This window comes from Bombina bombina, chromosome 3 (genome assembly GCF_027579735.1).
Source record: "Bombina bombina isolate aBomBom1 chromosome 3, aBomBom1.pri, whole genome shotgun sequence".
Classification (NCBI taxonomy): Eukaryota; Metazoa; Chordata; class Amphibia; order Anura; family Bombinatoridae; genus Bombina; species Bombina bombina.
The window spans coordinates 1101277173-1101296763 of record NC_069501.1 but is presented as its reverse complement, the minus strand read 5'-3'; the positions used below and the strand labels follow the sequence as shown (position 1 = coordinate 1101296763).

Here is a 19591-nt window from a genome sequence, read left to right as displayed (position 1 = left end):
CTCGCTACAATTTCCGCTCCCACCTCGTTATTTTTGCCTCGCCACCTTTTAGGTGGCGGGCAAGGTACAAAACAATAGGAAAGTCAATCTAGACGCCAGTCTAGACATATATAAAAGGCAGTAATATCAGCATTGTACTTACAGCATAACTGGCGTCTAATTTGTCTCTCATTTCCATGTACATAAATTGCGCCCAATTTGTCGACTGTAATTAAAGAGTAATCTATTTAAATTTGTATTGTATAGTTGTCAATCTTTATAATTATTTTTATATTAATATTTATATATTATCAGATCCAGATGAAGCCATATCCAAATTGTAAATAAATATTACAAAAATAACGCTCTGTTATCACTCTTCAAAAAATTTTGAACAATAATAAAGTTGTTTAGATAAGTTGAACTTTTTTATAGGAGCAAAATTCTATTCCCGCGACTACTATGATGTTCGTGACACCTTGCATGTCACGTGTTAATAATTGGCCAGACAATTCAACTGAAAGTTAAGTACATCAGCTTAGTCGCGGCGAGCGAGGCGTCAAATTTATCAACAATCCGCAACTGCTCGCGGCGGGCTAGACTTGTCTATTTATTGGGGGAATATTAGTACATAGCGACAGCGGACACCATTTCGCCCGCGGCGAGTAACGGCGAGTTTATCCGCGTCTACAATGACGGATGAATTGACGGCTTAGTACATGGAGCCCTAAGTCTCTATCAAAGACTTTAAAACACAATGTGGACTTTTAAAAAGTCTGCTTTACATTTTCTGCTTTACAGAAGTCACAACTTATTCTTGGTAGATTATTGCTCATCAATGTCATCAATGTGACAAAGTATCAGTGAGGTTTTTTTTCTTTCAAAAATGAAACAAAAACATAGTAAATATTAGCTGTAAGCAAACTGATACATGGTCAGTGCTAATCACTATTGTCTCTGTAACTTAATGTCATAATTACCTAGATGCATAATATCGGGTTTGATTGTAATTTTTTTCATTAGATTGTCCTTTTAACACAAAATGATTAATGTTAGACACTTTATAAAATATGTTTCCCTTTATATGATTAGTAGAAACCCTTAATGATGGCAATCCCTTTTTGAAAAGTGATATTTTGTTATGCATTTGTGTCAGTTTGATTGTTTATTACTTAGCCTAGTTTGTTACATGATATTAAAACGTAAAACCATCACACTCTTTGGCTTGTATTGGATAAACTTTCTGACTGTAATTTCAGATACATATAATTATAGTTACAGATGTATCAAACGTTCATTGACTTTTCTTTTAAAACATCTTGTAGTCAAAACAATTTAAAGAGTACCCAGATTAGGTTCCTACAGTAGGATTTATTATGAATTCATACCAGTAAGCTGAATATTCTGTTTTGTTCATTGATGATATTCAAATACAAATATGAAAATATTACATAAAACATCTGTGTGGGAGGTGGGTATCCATTTCCAAAAACAAAATAAATAAATAAAAAATTATGTATTAGGAAATGTAGAGCAGAGATCATTCAGAATTAAAGGGATACTAAACCAATTTTTTCTTTCATGATTCAGATAGAGCATGCAATTTTAAGCAACTTTCTAATTTAATCCTATTATCAATTTTTCTTTGTTCTATTGGTATCTTTATTTGAAAAACAGGAATGTAAGCCTTTGGAGCCTGCCCATTTTTGATTCAGCACCTGGGTAGTGCTTGCTGATTAGTGGCTAAATGAAGCCACCAATCAGCAAGCGCTATCCAGGTGCTGAACCAAAAATGGGCCAGCTCCAAAGACTTACGTTCCCATTTTTTAAATAAAGATACAAAGAGAACAAATAAAATTTTATAATAGGGGTAAATTAGAACGATGCTTAAAATTACATGCTCTATCTGAATCACAACTATAAAGCATGGTTGTGGTTGTTTATAATAGGGGAGTTGATTGATGTTTACACAATAGAGGAAGCACCCTCTCTTTGCACCATCAAATTCCTTCCTAGTGTGTCTTATAAATAGAATTAATGCTACTGCTGTTTTTAGCCTGTGGTTTCTAAATGTGTTTATTTACATTTTTGTTAAAACATTTTTTAACTTTTTTCTGTTTTAAAAATCTCAGTCCACCCACTGTTTTCACATTGTTGTGAAATACCATTTTATTTCTCTTTTTCCCTATAAATTGTCAACCTTTAAACCTATATAATATATTTACAGTGATTTAAACTGTAAACGTGCATTGATTGTAATAATTTGTTGTTTGTTAACGGACACAAAGTGGTGCACTCACCAGTACGTACACAATAGGCAAAAGGAGTCCTTAAAGGGACATCAAACCCTAAATTTTTCTTTCATGATTCCGATAAAGCATACAATTTAAAAAAAAAAATCCAATTTACTTCTATTATCAAATTTTGTTTGTTTTCTTGTTATGCTTTGTTGAAAAGCAGTTGTGTAAGCTCAAAAGTGTGTACGTGTCTCTAGCACCAGCAGTTTTGCAACAATGTTATACATTAACAAGAGCACAAAGATGGTAGCACTATTTCATGTATCGCTTCAGTCATGAGCATGCTAATATCAAATATCAAACTTCAACAAAGAATAACATGAGAACAACGCAAATTTGATAATAGAAGTAAATTGGAAACTTTTTTTAAAAATGACATTCTCTAACTGAATGATGAAAGAACCCCACCTAAGATGATTGGTTGAAACTTGGCCCCTTGTCAACTGTGTTTGAGACTCAATGTTGAGATTTGTCAAGCTGTAGTTTTTGTGAACTGACCTGATATAATGCCTGAATTTAGTGCCTTTGCCCTTTATCATACACTGAACTGTGTATACACAACACAATACTTATTTTCTCAGGACTAGAATTCTGCATGCTAAAGGAACATAAAAGTCACATTTGTTATGCACAATAATACAAATCATTTTCAGTAACTTGGAATTTACCAAACATAAAGTAAACTGGATGGGTAGCAGTCACTGTTTTTGGATTTGCTTACACGCTAATCTCAGAGAATAGAGAGCTGTTGATTGATACATTTACATTATTTATGTAATTTGGCTTTCACTTTGCATATACTTCAGTCAGGGGCTATAGTGTCCTGGCAGGCGCTAATCTTGCTGTTTATATATTAGAACGTTTCCTAAATATACAGCCCCAGCATACGTTAGATTGCTATGTTCTATTAAAATGCTCCAAGTTTCAAAATATCAAAACTCAACTTGTTTTTTTAATGCACTGTTTACATCCTTCCAAAATGTATTAGCCCTGTGTCTTTAATAATAATAATCAGTATTTATTACAGACCATTGGTTCAGAGGATTTGTAGCCACTCCCCCTTATAACCACATATATGACTGTTAATCTCTATAGTACATGCTGTATAATGGTTAACACTTTTTTTTGTAATAGGTGCTGTGGATTCAGCGTCATCTTCCTCATCCTCATCCTCTAGTTTTGTGAATGGTGCTACAAGTAAAAACCTTCCAGCTGTGCAAACTGTGGCTCCCATGCCAGAGGACTCTGCAGAAAGTATGAGGTAATCATATATGTTTATAAGATTTCATTTCATTCTACAATAATTTCCTTACTACCTGGCACATCTCTCCTTGTCTTCTAGAGAACCTTCAGTGTCAGTTTAGCTATCCCTTGCCTACATTCACTAAATCTGTAAAACAAGCAGCTTGTGAATCTTAAAGAACTTTAAAGTGAAGGTTGTATTATTACATGTTAAAATACTACCAAAATGAATGCTACTTTTATTCATCATTTTTTTTTATTTTTACATATTAACTCTGTTATATCCGTTTTTCCTTAGAATTTTCATCGCTTTTAAAACAACCCGATATTTTCTTTTTCTTCTTCTTGCTGGTCACGTTCTGGCAAAAGCCAATTGAAAATCTGGCCGTTAGGCGGCCGTCATTTGACGTCACTGCACTATTTGACGATGTGCGCATGCGTTCCCATTATTTCCTCTCCCTTGTAAGAAAAGCTTGCTCCCGTTTCGTGCATGCGCAATAGTGATGTTTTCTAGTTACCATTGAATACGTCGGCTTAGATTAGAGTAACGCATGCACATAGGTTATCGTCGGCGAAGTATGCGCATTAGGTTAGATACACGAGAACACGCTTTTGAGATATGTATAGAGCGGGTGGGACCGCTCTATACGTAAGAGTGTCAGAAAACAGGAAATGGCTGATGGAAGAAGTAAGCAAATATAAATCGGTTTTAATAAAATAGGACATAATGAAATGTTTAAAAAAAAGTTAGCGGTTACACTATTTAGGATATTACTAATATAATTATGTTGAAAAAAAGTCCAAACTTTTACCTTCATTTTAAGCCCCATAGAATAAACTTAGATGTAGTACTTGGCCTAGATGATGATGGCAAGTTCTTGCCATCGACAGGAAAGCAACATTTCACATAGACCACAATATTTAACATGGCAGCACCTGGTGCTGCTAAAAACTGGCCATTTTTAGTGCAACTCAAAACACAATAGAGGTATACCCCGCTCATACAGCGGGTTAAGGGACCGGAGCCCTGCTGTAAAGTGAAACAAGGCAGTTTTTGCTATCTCTTCACTTGCCAGTGTGTTTAAAAACTTGAAAACATGTTTGAACTAACATATATTAGGGATGCATTAGCGCTACATTTAGTTTACCACTAGCACCTGTAAAATAGTAACAATTACTGTAGTATAATTTGCCAGACTATATAACACTGAGACACAGATTGCACTGTAATGCTGTAAACAGAGTGAACTGCGCATAACAAAATGGTGCCATTCACTTTTCTCGCAATCTTACGATAATTACAGCACTGTTTCAAAATCCTTGGAGGTTGAACTTCAGCTCCACAAAGCATGTATTAGCGCTTAAAGTGAAGCTCTGTAAAGTGAGGTATATCTGTATTAGTGCTGTTTAAGTTGGGTTTTCTTCTGGTTTTCGAAATAGTAACTTTTTTAGATAACAATTTGGCATGTTTTTTTTGTATTTTGTAACAGCTTACTGTGCATACAGATAAGTATCACAGCCCCTGTATATGTAGGGTTTTGGTATTTTTTGGAAAACTATGATGAGAATATCCCAAGGAGCACTCTTGTCTGGCTCAGACAGTGTAGCATAAAACAAAATCTAATTGTAAATGTTTAAAACATATTCCTAAATACACCTCTGTTACAAACTGTAAAGTATAATGTGACTACAACTGAGTGCCATACTACTGGATTTATCTTTTGTGTGCTGTTCAAGAATGCAGAGAACCCACTAGGTACAAAGCAATTTGTTGTTGTTTTCTTTACTATATTGCGTGAGACACCTCATGATTTTGCTATTTGGCCCCTCAAACCCACTGATCTTAAAAGGACGACATAGACAATAACATTCTTTATTTTTTTTGCATTACATCTTTTTTTTTTAATTATGTTCAAGTCCCGATAAACAACACAAAAAGAGAAATTGAGATAGGCGAATGTGTATTATAAAATATTTAAGTATGGTGCAAATAACACATAAAGAGCGCTGTATTCTGTAGCAGACCAATCGCCAAAGATACATTATTTAATTTGATAGCTTGAATAGGGTTTGCTAGGAGAGGTGAATTGGCAAATGGAGAGTAACACCTAATGTGGTACAGTGTGGCAAAAAAGTAGTTACCTAGTCGATAAGAGTCTTACAATGTTACCATGTATCGTATACTGGTTGGTATTAGCGACACACTGACCTCAGATTATTTCCAGCGCTGCAGGGAAACAATCAAACAATCTCGCCTTCCTGGTGCCGTATATTTCCAGCGTGTCCAGAGTGGATATGTCAGGGGCGTCTGCTTCTATCAGCCAATCAGTGGCCTCTTGAATATTCCAGCGCTGTCAACAGATCAAGCCCTCAAATCCATCCGGTCCTACGAGATCTGTCTCTAATATTGTACAACACCTTTCACTGGGAGCCTCCACCTCCAAATGCCCTTAAAGGGACAGTCTAGTATAAATTAAACTTTCATTGTTCAGATAGGACTTTTAATTTTAATCAACTTTCCAATTTACTTTTATCATCAAATTTGCTTTTTTCTCTTGGTATTCTTAGTTTAAACTAAATATAGGCAGGCTCATATGCTAATTTCTAAGCATTTGAGGGCTGCCTCTTATCACATGCTTTTTAAATCTCTTTTTCAACACAAAGAGTACACGTGGGCTATATAGATAACACTGTGTTCAGGCACAGGGGGTTATTTAAGATTTAGCACAAAACAATGCTAAATTTAAGACAATAGATAATAAACAGTCACCATCATGTGATCAGGGGGCTGGAAGAAGGTTCCTAGATACAAGGTAATCACAGAGGTAAAAAGTATATTAATATAACTGTGTTGGTTATGCAAAACTGGGAAATGGGTAATAAAGGAATTATTTTTCTTTTAAAACAATAACAATTCTATGGAAGACTGTCCCTTTAAGTCCAGTAGCAGAGGCTACGACAGCAGAAAGGGTGATAGGCAAATGTACAAGGGGGATGTGTGCTCCTGAGGAAACTGGCAAATTAACAAATTGCAAATAAAAAAAGCAACATCCAAGTAGTTTTATAATAAAACTTAGCATTTATTATAGGTGACATAAGTGGTCATTAAAAGGCATAGAAAATCCACATGCTACACTGGGTAGCAAAGCAAACAGCATTAAGTATTGTGCTTACACGTTTCAGCTAAAATACATACTCATAGCATAATGAGAAAGATTTAAGATGCACTGTTTAAAAACCTTACTAGCTATCTATTGGTTACAGAAAAACATTTCATCAGCTGTAAATAATCATCTATTAAATGAGAGAGAGTGCCTTACCAATCAAATTAGAGCAGAATCACATAGCATCCTACAACAGAAGAATACAATTTACTTCTATGGAATTTCAAATTTTATTGGTAATGGTCATATTTGAAATGCCTCACATACATCGTTTTAAGGGATATTTGACAGTAGCATGATACAAGCAATACGTCCTAACACATCAATAGTGATATTAATAAATGGTAAACACCACATGACCTAAATGCCAAAAAACAGTATTTAATCAAGAAATCATAATATTATATTCAATTCATATATGTTACTCCTTGATCTAGCCTAGCCAGGATTGGAACCCTGGTCTCTCACTTCCCAGTCCCAGTTGTTAAACCACTCTGATATATATATATATATATATATATATATATATATATATATATATATATATATATAGTTTCTGGACAAAAAATGTATTAAAAAGCTATTGTCAGGTGAATACAGAAACTTATAAATATAACTAGGGTTATGAATATACAAATGGATAAATTAACTCTGCCAATGATTTATCAAATACATTTCATTTTTACCCAGAATCTGGTTTTTGTCACCCCCCTTTTTGGGAGTATTGTCCTATCTATGACTTGCCATCTAAAAGAGTCAATTCACTTTTATTGTGGAAACGATCAAAATGTTGGACAAGTGGGGTAGTGGATTTACTCAATGTGATAGTGGAAAAAGTGTTCCCTTATCTGTGACCCCACATCACGTGTCGTTTCTCCAACATATATTGCTGGTTACACAACAAGGTGCATGTGATAACATAAACAACAAAAGTTGAATTACAGTTCAAGAAATATCTGGTAGCATAATCACAGGGTCTACACTTGTTTCTCCCACACCTATACATGCCTGTGTGTGTGTTAACAATGAGCTAGTAGCTCCCTGAATAGGGGGTAGATCTGATGGAGAGATTACATTTCAAATAGTTAAACCTCGTCTATAGGAACACCTGAGACCTTGTTCTACACAATCTGCAAGTTTATCATCGGCAATCAATAGGTTAAAATGTTTTTTTACTATCTTACAGATATTTTTGTATTGGGCATTATAGCTCATTACAAAGGTGACACCTTTCAGTGTGTCACCTTTGCTATTGCCATGTTTGATACCCATCTTATCTTGTAAAAAGAGGTCACGTTCAATTGCATCTACCTCAAGGCATGCTTTATCAGTTACCCTTTGTGTATAGTCTCTTTTTTTGTTTTAGACGTTTAGTTAACTAATCGGCTCTAAGATGATAGGTTTATTTGTTACAACAATTCCTTTTAAGGCGAGTATATTGCCCTTTAGCTACTGCATAAGGTACAAAATCTGGAGAGACATGACTGGTGAAGCAAGGCATTGCCAGCTATGGGCTTCCTGTACACATCAGTAGTTATTTTACATTCTTTTACCTATTATAGTTACATCCAAATAGTTAAGAGGTTTTCTAAAAATCCAAGGTAAATTTTAGATTGAAGTCATTGGTATTAAGCCACTCCACAATATTGGCGGCATCTCTGAGATCCCCCGTAAAGATCAATATGAGGTCATCTATATACCTTTTGTAAAAGTAAATACAGTCTCTGAATTGGTTACTATCTCCAAAAATGTGGAACATCTGCCACCAATCCAAATATAGGTTGGCATAGGAGGGGGCAAATTTGCCCCCCATAGCTGTTCCACACCTCTGGAGATAAAAGGTACCCTCAAATTTGAAAAAAGTTGTGTAAAGAGAAATAGTGTTACCTCAATCACATATTCCTGAAACTCCAAAGTAAAGTCAGAGTAGTCCCTGAGAAAGAAACGTATAGCCTCTATAACCTGCAAGTGCGGTATGGAAGAGTACAAAGAAACTACATCAATCGAGAGCCATGAGTGTTCCATAGGGTCCCACCTGAAGTCCTTCAGCAGCTTTAAGATATGTTTCATATCTCTTAAATAACTGTATGAAGTGGGACCAAACTGATGAAGAATGGCATCCAACCATTGAGAAAGGTGCTCCACTTACTATCAGTCGGCCTTTAACCTCATCTAGGGACTTATGTACCTTCGGGAGGTGATGGAAAATAGTTACTATAGGGTTGTCTACATATAGAAACTCAGCTGTCTTTGCATTAATAAAGCCACTTTCTTGAGCATTATCCAAAAGGTGTGACAGTTCTTTTTGAAAAGAGCTGTTAAGATCAGATGTCAGGACCCTGTAGTTATCAGGGTCCTCTAGTTGACCTTTGGCTTCTTTAATGTACATATCCCAATCCATGATCACTACCGACACACCCTTATCTGACACTTTTATCACAATGTCTCTATTGTCTCTCAGTTCATCCAGTGCCTGACGCTCCAATCTTGACAGATTAGGATTATTGGAGTTAAGTGAAGTGTGAGACTGTAGAGACATCAGATCACTCTCTACTCTTTTATAGAATATTTCAAGGGTATTACCCCTACTCTGTATTGGATAAAAGGTTTTTGAAACCACAGAATTTGTCACGTTTATTGTCATCCCTAGCTCTACTCTTATCATCCCATACTAAGCTATCCAAAGTAACAGCATCACATGCTAAATCAAAAGGAGATTTGGTATTGCCTAAAACAGTGGTAGATAGCTGATTACATGGTAAAGGCTCGTTACTTCAAAAATGTCTACGTAAGGTAATATTTCTATTTTCTATTATTATTTGTTTAGATCTAGTATAGCACGAAAGAGGTTGAAATTAGTAATAGGCACAACATTCAGGCCATAGCTCAGTACCTTAATCTGTAGGGGAGACATTTTATTTGACAAATTGATCACATTGCTCGTTTGTAGTTCATCTGACCTGTTGCCCCTTAACTGATAGCTACCCTGTGTTTCTGGATTGGGACATCCCCCTGTAGGTTGAAGTTGGGTAAGCGGAAAAACCTGTTCAATTTGATGTCTATCATCTTCTAAAACAGTATGTTGGTTAGTAGTGGGCACTACAGGTTGATAGTTAGAATGTGAGTTGTATAATTCATACTGGTTCCCTGTGTTGCTTCTTACTACTGGGCCTACATCCTGTATCACCGTGATAGATATGCTCCCATATTGATCTCTGCTTGCCCCTTGGTGTATATGTTGTCTTTTATCAGAATAGACTTGTTATGCACCAGCAATCTGATGGTCAGCAACACGTGCATAAACAGGGCCTGGTTTTAGAATCCCTATTCTCATTATTGTTTCTAGAACCTCTTCTATGTCTGTTATGGCCTCTACTGTTGGATCTAGGTTAAAATGCAACATCTTGATACTCTCTCCTAGTACTAAACCTTTGTTTGTGATTCCAGATGTAAACAGTATTGGCATTGTAATCTGTTACATCTCTAAGATATTTTGTGTGTTTTACATTAAAGATTTCACTTTTCACATTAGCTATGGTGATTTTCAGGGTTTTATCAAACTGAGAATAGTAAGGGTCAGATTGCCGTGCATTTAGGTAATTTTGTACATCTTGAATTGTCCTTCTTAGGTCATCCAGTTGTTTATTTTTATAACTGACCAGCAATACCATGAGGCGTGCAGAGCATTCACTCAAACTCTCCTTTCATAAGTTGATGAAATCTATGTCGGTAACATTAAAAGTAGGGAACTTATTGAGACTAAGACCTCTAGGAATGATTTTGAGTTTTAAGTAACGCTCCATGGTCCAAATATCCCACTGTAGTTTTGTCTCTTTCTGTCCCTGAAAAAAGATTACTCAGAGTGAATTCTGACTTATCTGATGAAAAGATGTTGTCCAATTCCTGATTGGATAAGTCTCTCTCTGAATATGGTAGTAGTGAAAAATATTGGTGTGGACTTTCTTTATCCATAGTCCCTTACATGGTGTCCCTAAGCTCAAAAAGGTGTAGCAAGTTTACACCAAAAAATGAATAACATAAAAAGAGAATCTGAGATAGGGAATTTGTATTATAAAATATTCAAATATGGTGGTAAAAACACAAAGAGTGCACTTCTGTATTCTGTAGCAGCCAGATCGCCAAAAACTAAATTATTTTATTTGATAGCTTGAATAGTCCTGATAAAACCATAATTTTCTTTTTGAATGCATCCTTATCAACCAGTGAGCATTGGTAGGAAAATCAAAAACAATACTGCAGTATCAGTTGCAATTTAATTTTGTATTGCAAAGATTGGACAAAGTTTGATTCCTAATCGGTTAAAAAAAAAAATTATATTCCATGCACAATTTAAAAAAAAAAAAAAAAAGCATATTAACTGATAGTAACTTTTTATCTTGGACAACCTGCCCAATACTTACCGGGTGAGATCCCCCTCTCTAGAGGGGGCATGCACAGAAATAACCACACCTCTTTTACCTATAGCCATATATCTGTGCTCCCATCCTCATTCCTTGTTCTCTCCATCATAGGATGGTAAGGGCTAGGTCCCTCTCTAGGTTCTTACCTGGTAAGTTACAGTGGAGGCCGGCTGACTTTCTATCCCCACCAGGCTGCTTACACGTTCCCTGCTCACCTCAGCTATCCTTTGTGTTAGGAGGCATGCTGTTAATGCCCCATTCCTCTGCGGAGGTATATGTTGATGGTGTGCTAGTTGTTCTTTTTCATTGGTCGGCACCATATTGGATCTGGAAGTGACAGTGTCATCTGGTGTTGGGTAAGGACGTCCAAGCAGGGGCTTTATTAGTAACCTTAACATGCCAGGATTGCAGTCGTCACATTCCTGGCCTGGTTCCTTATTGTTTGTGGCAATGGGCTTAAAGGCTTCTTGTGGATGCCTTTTTCTGAAGCTCCTGCCTTGTTCCAGATGGATACCCCTGATCCTTCCTTTAAATCCTGGGACGTGCATGATTAGTTGCCCAAGGATGACTTGTGAGTTATTTATATTCAGGGCTGCCCTCTGTCTTTCTGTAACTGCTCTTGTTCCTCTATATCAGCGGTTCCCAACCTTTTTTTCTCTCCTGTATCCCTTGAAGAGAAGGGATACTTATAAATGAAAATCCTAATCATTACCCCCACCCATGCCTCAAAATAAAGCAAGCACTTTTTTTTATAGGGGAGGTAAGCTATACCTGAATGGCATACGACTGTACGTGTATCAACAGGATTAAAGCTCAGATCTCATTCTCAGGAGGAGCCCTGCTGTGTGGCTGGCGCTCCTGTGAGCTGCCTGGTTGCCCCTAAACACGGCCCTGGGGGGAGTCAAATTGTAATGATAATAAAAATAAATATTTAAATTTGTGAGATCAGATCAATATTAACCACCCACTATGGACGTTTTTAGTTGGAAGTGAAGCAATCTGAATCAAGCAAGCACTAGCAGCAGTACTTTACTTACCGGCACTGACTAACTTATTTGGGGATGCAGACCCGCCTTGCCTGTGTGACTCGCAACTTCCACGGCTCTACCACATGTGTCCATGCAGCTATGCTGCTGCAGTGCCGCTTCAAACTGCGCACTCGCAGTAAACATTTTGTGCACAGCACGGGGGTGGGTGGAACAGGAGGCTAAGCTGTCTGGTGACACAGGGTGATCATTAATATGTGGACCGGAGTCATCCACACCCGGTCCACATATTTCAGGTGCAGGTGCTCCCATCTGCATATATACAAGGCCAGGACTTTTCTTGTCACTTTCCGGCTGAACGCTACTTCCTTCCACAGTTTCACGATGGTTATTAGTTGATGACCCATTGAGAGTGCCCAACCCTCCCCCCGCATCCTCCACCATTAGCAACAACATTTTTGCGTACCCCCAACCGTTCTGCCAAGTACCCCCAGGGGTACGCGTACCACAGGTTGGGAACCACTGTTCTATATTAACCCTTTATTCTGCTCCTCTTTACTGTCTTGCAGCCCTGACCCAAAATCTGATAATGTGCTTAAAGGTTGTGTCCTGTGCAATAAGCCTGGTTATGGAGATAAAAAAATATGTTCTTTAAATGTATTGGCCAAATATTTGGAGAATATTTAACCTAATCAATTTACTGTTGAACCTAAGTCTGTTACCATACAAGATAGTAATGTTTCTGAAAGAGAATCTTTTATTATGGAGGATGCTTTACCTTGATATTTCCATCTGAGTTTATTAACTCTGTTAATCGGACTTTAGGAAGTGAAAATAAGTCATTTTCTTCTGATTGGTTAATACTAATACTTTTTGTTTCTGCGGAATATCCTTTGCCAAAATTGTTTTTAGGTGAATTTATGAAGTTTGATAAGAGGCTTGTTATCCCGGAGAAAATATTTAAATCTTATCCATTGCCTGAATCTATTGTGGGATTCTGTACCTCTCCTGTAAAAGTAGATGCACCTATTACATGTTTATCTAAAAGAATGCTGTTTTCCATTGAAGATTCTGGGGGATTACATGATGCTATGATTAAAAAGATGGAATATAATCTTAAAAAAACATTTTCATTCCAAGGTGCCATATTTCACCCCATTTTAGCAATGTTTTATGTTACTAAGGCTGCTGAAAGCTGGGTTTCAACTTTTGAGCAATCTCCTTCTAAAACTAATGAAGAGAAAATATCTTATTTCACTTTCTGTTCTGAGGCTATGCATGGTTTATAATTTTTTAATGCCAAGTCATTGTGGCTGGTACCCTGGCAAGGCAAACATTATTATTTTCATCCAAACTCAATCTACTGTATTTACCCTTTTGTACAACTCTTTTTGGTAAGACATTTAAAGATTTGATTGTGAAGAGGACTGGAGATAAGGGTCCTTTCCTCCCTGAGATTGCTAGACAGCATAGGCAAGCCGCTGGCTATTTTAGGCAGCAACATGCTCAAGTCTGTGCTTTTAGAAACCCTCCATTCAAAGAATCATTTTTTGCACACATCCTTGGAAGCCCAAGAGGCAGAAGATGTGGTAAGTCCATTTCCTTCTCTTCTACTTAGCCATATTTAGTGTGGGTACTCGGAATGTTACCGTGGGCGCTTGTCTCAAACATTTCAGGGACACCTGGGTACATGTTATTCCTAATTCATGGGCTGTGGATATTGTAACTGTAACCATTGGTTGTTTTTTAGAGTTTGCCAAAAAAAACTCCAATTTGTAGTTTTGGTCAATCTCAGGTCCCAAAGGATGCCAAGAAGCAAGAAGTGATCGCGCCAATATGTATCCCATATGCTCAAGGCTCAGATCATTCATGAAGTATTTCCTAAAATAACAAGCCGGTTTTACTCCATGTTGTTTCTGATAAATCTGTCATCTCTAAATCAGTTTCTGAAACCTTGCAAATTTTAGATGGACTCCCTTCTTACTGTGATTCATCTCATACACAAAGGTTCCTTTCCAGTATCCATAGACCTGCAAGAGGCCTATTTTCATATTCCAGTGATACCACCTTACAGAAAGTATCCCTGTTTGCAGTAAATGCCCAGCATTTCTAGTTTTTGGAATATCAACAACTCCAAGAACCTTCATAAAGGTATTGGTTTAATTGGTGGCAGAATTTCAAAAGCAAGGTATATTTCTTCTACATTACCTAGACGGCATACTTCTGGTGGCATCTTTAGAGCCACAGGCAGAACATCATACACATACAGTCCTACAGATCTTAAGCCATTTTGTATGGTTAGTCAATCAAGAAAAGAACCAGCTCAAGCCTTTGTCCACAAGGTTTCTGGGTGGTCTCTTCAATACAGACAGAGGTTTGGTTTTAATTCCTCAAGACAATATTTAGGAGCTGAAGTTGTTACTTTTACTAATTCAGAAATACAAGATGTCAGTATGGGAATAGATGAAGCCAATTGGCAAGCTCAACTCTGCCATACATATAACGAAAATTACTAAATTAAGAGCAAAAGACCATTCTGAATTCACTTTCTGACTCGTTGGCAAAGGGAATATCCTCTAATGCACAAGATTAATTTCCCAAAGTCTCTAAAATGTAATCTGAGATGGTAGCTAAAGAGCAAAAATCTTTCTCAGAGAGTTCCATTAACCCAGACCAAGTTTGTGGAGGTCACTACTGATTCCAGCAGTACAGGCTGGGATGCAGTCTGCGGCCAAGTTCATGTTAAGGGGGTTTAGAGTCAGGAGCATTCCAAACTTCTAGCAAACATTCTGGAATTAAAAGCAGTGCCTCAGGCCTTACAAACTTTTCCTCTAATCCTTTAGAATCAGTCAGTAAGGATTCTGTCAAAAAGCATGACAACAGTCTCCTACATTCTAGAAAGAACTCAGTGTGACAGCACTGCAGGCAATGGCACATGGTTTCATCTATCATACCTCACAGCAGCTCACCTTCCAGGACCGCAAAACACAGTTGCAGATTTTCTGTGCACGAAAAAGGTCCTGTCGATTTATTTTTTGAAAATAGATATTTTCCTTCAGATTGCAATGAGATGGGACCTTCCGGACGCAGACTGCACAGAATCCAGGGGGACAAAGGGATTTTTATCCTGAGATCACCTTACCTTACTGGCCAAAACCATGGTTCCCTCTTCTGCTTCTGCTAGCAATTCCGTAATTCCAGACATTCTCAGCCAAGGTTCCATCCTTCTTCATTGTCCTCACAAGTTACATCTGGCAGCATGGCTGCTGAGTGAGCAAGGTTTAGCAGTTTGCACATTCCTCCTTCAGTTATTTAGCCTCTGTTACAAGCAAGGAAAATGTCTACTTTAAAAGCATATTATAGGATTTGGGAAGTTTTCTCTACTTGGATGTCAGAAGATATCTTCCTCTGAAAGATATTCAGATTTCTCAGTTACTTGAATTTCTGTATGATGGATATGAACAAAGGCCTCTTTACATCTACGTTGAATGCCAAAGTGTCAGCAATCTCTGCAATTTCCGGTGTCAGATGGCCTCAACTTCTCATTGTAGTCTAGTTCTTTCAAGTCCTGGCATATATTCATCCAACTGTTAAGATTCATTTATGGGCATTTCAAAATGAAGCAACTATTTCTGATATCTGTCAAGCAGCTGTATGGAAGACTCTGCACAAATTTGTATCACATTATAACCTAGACTAGTCCTAAAGCCTGTGCCAAAATCCCCATCCACTTGGATCCTCTCTCCCTCCCTCCCTCCTTCCCCTTCCCTGCTTTTTTCAGTAGTGCAGCAGTCCCACCCGCTCGTGCCCCCCTCCCCGCTCGTGCCCCCCCACGCCCTGATTTTAATATAAATATATAATAATTATAAATATCTTTAAAGGGATGCAGAACCCAAGCATGTTGTTTGTTGTTTGTTGTTGTTGTTTTGTTATTTAGACAGAGCATACAATAAAAAAAAAAACTTCTATTATTAAATTTGCTTAATTCCCATGGTATTTTTTGAAGAGAAACTTAGGTAGGTGTCTGGAGCACTACATGTCAGGAAATGGTGCTGTCATTTAGTATTCTTGCAAAACTGCTCTCATACAGTGCTGCAGACACGTGCAGAGCTCCTGCGCTTACATCCCTGATTTTCAACAAAAGATACCAAACTAACATAGAAAATGTGATGATAGACGTAAATTAGAATGCTGTTTAAAGTTATATGCTCATGTGAAAAAAGGGGGGGTGGTCCCTAAGGAGCCTTACTGACGGAGGCAAGGGGGGTAGTAATGATATACTTCGGGGTGAGTACTTGAACAGTTCAATACAACAATTGATACAGGTATATCACAATAAGATTAAACGATATGGTCATGGATCCTTGAAATACTTTATAAGAATAAACATTAAAAAATCATAAATAAACTTTAAAATGGTTTAAAATTACGTGAAAACGTTTCTTAAAAACACTAATAGTCCCACAAAGATGTCTAGACCCACGGCGGGGTGTAGTGCAATGATGATAAAAATGTACAATCGAGTGGAGAGAATGTCCAGAAATTGAAAAAGACTCTTTTAAATTGGAATAGTTCGTGCTGCTCCTATAGTAGTCTGTAATGTCTATATCAGTAAAAATGGAGAAATTAAGTGCAGCAGCACAATCAGAATTAGAGTGTAACCGTTAAGTCAAATTTGATGTTTTGAGTGCGACGTGTGGAATAAAAGGTGCAGAAATTACAAATAATCCGAAAGATGCTGTTAAATTAATGCTGTAAAGTTTAAATCTTCCAAACAAATCCAGTGATGCAAAAAACTAGTGAGTGATGGTGTGCATGGTGCAGACAATAAAAAATGATGAAAAATTGAAAAAATATAAAAAATGATGAAAAATAGAAACGGCACTGCATGCACACCATCACTCACTAGTTTTTTGCATCACTGGATTTGTTTGGAAGATTTAAACTTTACAGCATTAATTTAACAGCATCTTTCGGATTATTTGTAATTTCTGCACCTTTTATTCCACACGTCGCACTCAAAACATCAAATTTGACTTAACGGTTACACTCTAATTCTGATTGTGCTGCTGCACTTAATTTCTCCATTTTTACTGATATAGACATTACAGACTACTATAAGAGCAGCACGAACTATTCCAATTTAAAAGAGAGTCTTTTTCAATTTCTGGACATTCTCTCCACTCGATTGTACATTTTTATCATCATTGCACTACACCCCGCCGTGGGTCTAGACATCTTTGTGGGACTATTAGTGTTTTTAAGAAACGTTTTCACGTAATTTTAAACCATTTTAAAGTTTATTTATGATTTTTTAATGTTTCATCTTATAAAGCAGCGGTTCCCAACCTTTTTTCTCTCCTGTACCCCTTGATTAGGCTTTTCATTTATGAGTACCCCCTCTCTTCATTACCCCCACCCATCCCTCAAAATAAAGGAAGCACTTTTTTATAGGGGAGGTAAGCTAAACCTGAATTGCATACGACTGTACGTGTATCAATAGGATTAAAGCTCAGATCTTATTCTCAGGAGTCCTGCTGTGTGGCTGGTGCCCCTGGCAGCTGCCTGGTTGCTCCTAAACAAGGCCCTGGGGGGGAGTCAAAGTGTAATGATCATAAAAATAAATATTTAAATTTGTGAGATCAGATCGATATTAACCACCCAGCCACTATGAACGTTTTTAGTTGGAAGTGAAGCAATCTGAATCAAGCAAGCACTAGAAGCAGTACTTTACTTACCGGCACTGACTTAGACCTGCCTTGCCTGTGTGACTCGCAATCTCAACGGCTCTATCACACGTGTCCACGTAGCTATGCTGCTGCAGTGCCGCTTCTATTTGAGCACTTGCAGTCAAAATTGTGTGCATGGGACAGAGGTGGGTGGAGCAGGAGGCTAAGCTGTATGGTGACACAGGGTGATCATTAATATGTGGACCGGAGTCATCCACACCCGGTCCACATATTTCAGGTGCAGGGGCTCCCATCTGCCTATATGCCAGGCCAGGACTTCATTTGTCACTTTGCGGCTAAATGCTCCTTCCTTCCACAGTTCCACAATGCTTATTAGTTGATGACCCATTGAGAGTGCCCCCCCGACCCTCTCCCCGCATCTTCCGCCATTACCAACAATATTTTTGCGTACCCCCAACCGGCCTGCCAAGTACCCCCAAGGGTACACGTACCCCAGGTTGGGAACCGCTGTTATAAAGTATTTCATGGATCCATGACCATATCGTTTAATCTTATTGTGATATACCTGTATCAATTGTTGTATTGAACTGTTCAAGTACTCACCCCAAAGTATATCATTACTACCCCCCTTGCCTCAGTCAGTAAGGTGCCTTAGGGACCACCCCTCCTTTTTTCACATAAGCATTTATTTGGTGGTAACTAGGTACCACCACCCTTAGGCATATAGGGGCCTGGTTGGCGTGGACCAACAGCTATTTTCAATTAAAGTTATATGCTCTCTCATAATCTTGAAAGAAAAATTTTGTGTTTTATGTCCCTTTAATTATATAATAAAGAATCAAAGGTGCTGGCCCATAGTGCAGTATATTATTTTACAGTTTCTATTTCACCATCTGAAAGATCAAATGTTAAGAAAAGGAAAGAATTTGTATTAAAAAATAATAAATAATAAAAGGATATTATACTCACATTTCTTTATCATGTATACAAGAAAGCAGCAGTTAAATGTTAGATTTTTTTTTACATCAAAATTATTAAAGCAAATATTAAAACCAAAATAAACAACATGATTGTGCATACCTGATACTCAAGTATTAATTGCTGTTTGACTGATAAGGGCAAATTTCACAGCTCTGTTAATGACATTAACCATTGAAAAATAACCTAATATGTTTTTAAAATAAGGTTTAGACTAAAACAAAATAAAATTAAAAAAAGAAAAACATTTTGAAGAAAATGTATTATCTAAAGTATGTTAATTCTTATTTGGAATAGTCACATGTGCCACTTTAATTCTCAGTACAATTTAGACATTTTCTAACAAGGTAGTACAGTAGTTGCAGCTACTGGAAGATAAAAACTAGGTCCTGTTTGTGTAAGAACCAGCCACATAGTACTCAGGCAGCTTAGAATAAATAAAAAAACACACATGAGTCAAACTTAATCATTATTCTTTTTCCCTAGTATGAAATGAAATGGCACCATCCTCTTTCAAAACTATATAAATTACAGATATTAATATCTGTTAACTGAGGACCAGATGAACATATACAATAAAACGTTGGGCAATTAACTTTATTTTATTTTGTTTTCTCAAAAAAAGAAATGTAACTCAGGACAAAAAAGAAACAAAACAAACTTAAAGGGACATAATACTCAAATCCTAAATCACTTGAAACTGATGCAGTATAACTGAAAAAGCTGACAGAAAATATCACCTGAGCATCTCTATGTAAAAAGGAAGATATTTTACCTCACAATCTCCTCATCAGAGTAAGTTCTGTGTAAAAAGTTATACTTTATTCACTGCTC

At 37.1% G+C, this 19591-nt stretch overlaps 1 protein-coding gene across 1 annotated transcript in view; it reads left to right on the top strand.

The window, feature by feature from the left end:
* The window catches only part of NBEA (neurobeachin), a 1472531-nt gene that overhangs the window by 748764 nt on the left and 704176 nt on the right, over window positions 1–19591 (top strand). The window contains exon 32 of the mRNA XM_053708445.1: window positions 3411–3537. Coding sequence (XP_053564420.1) covers window positions 3411–3537 — 127 coding nt within the window. The remainder of the gene's footprint in view (window positions 1–3410; window positions 3538–19591) is intronic.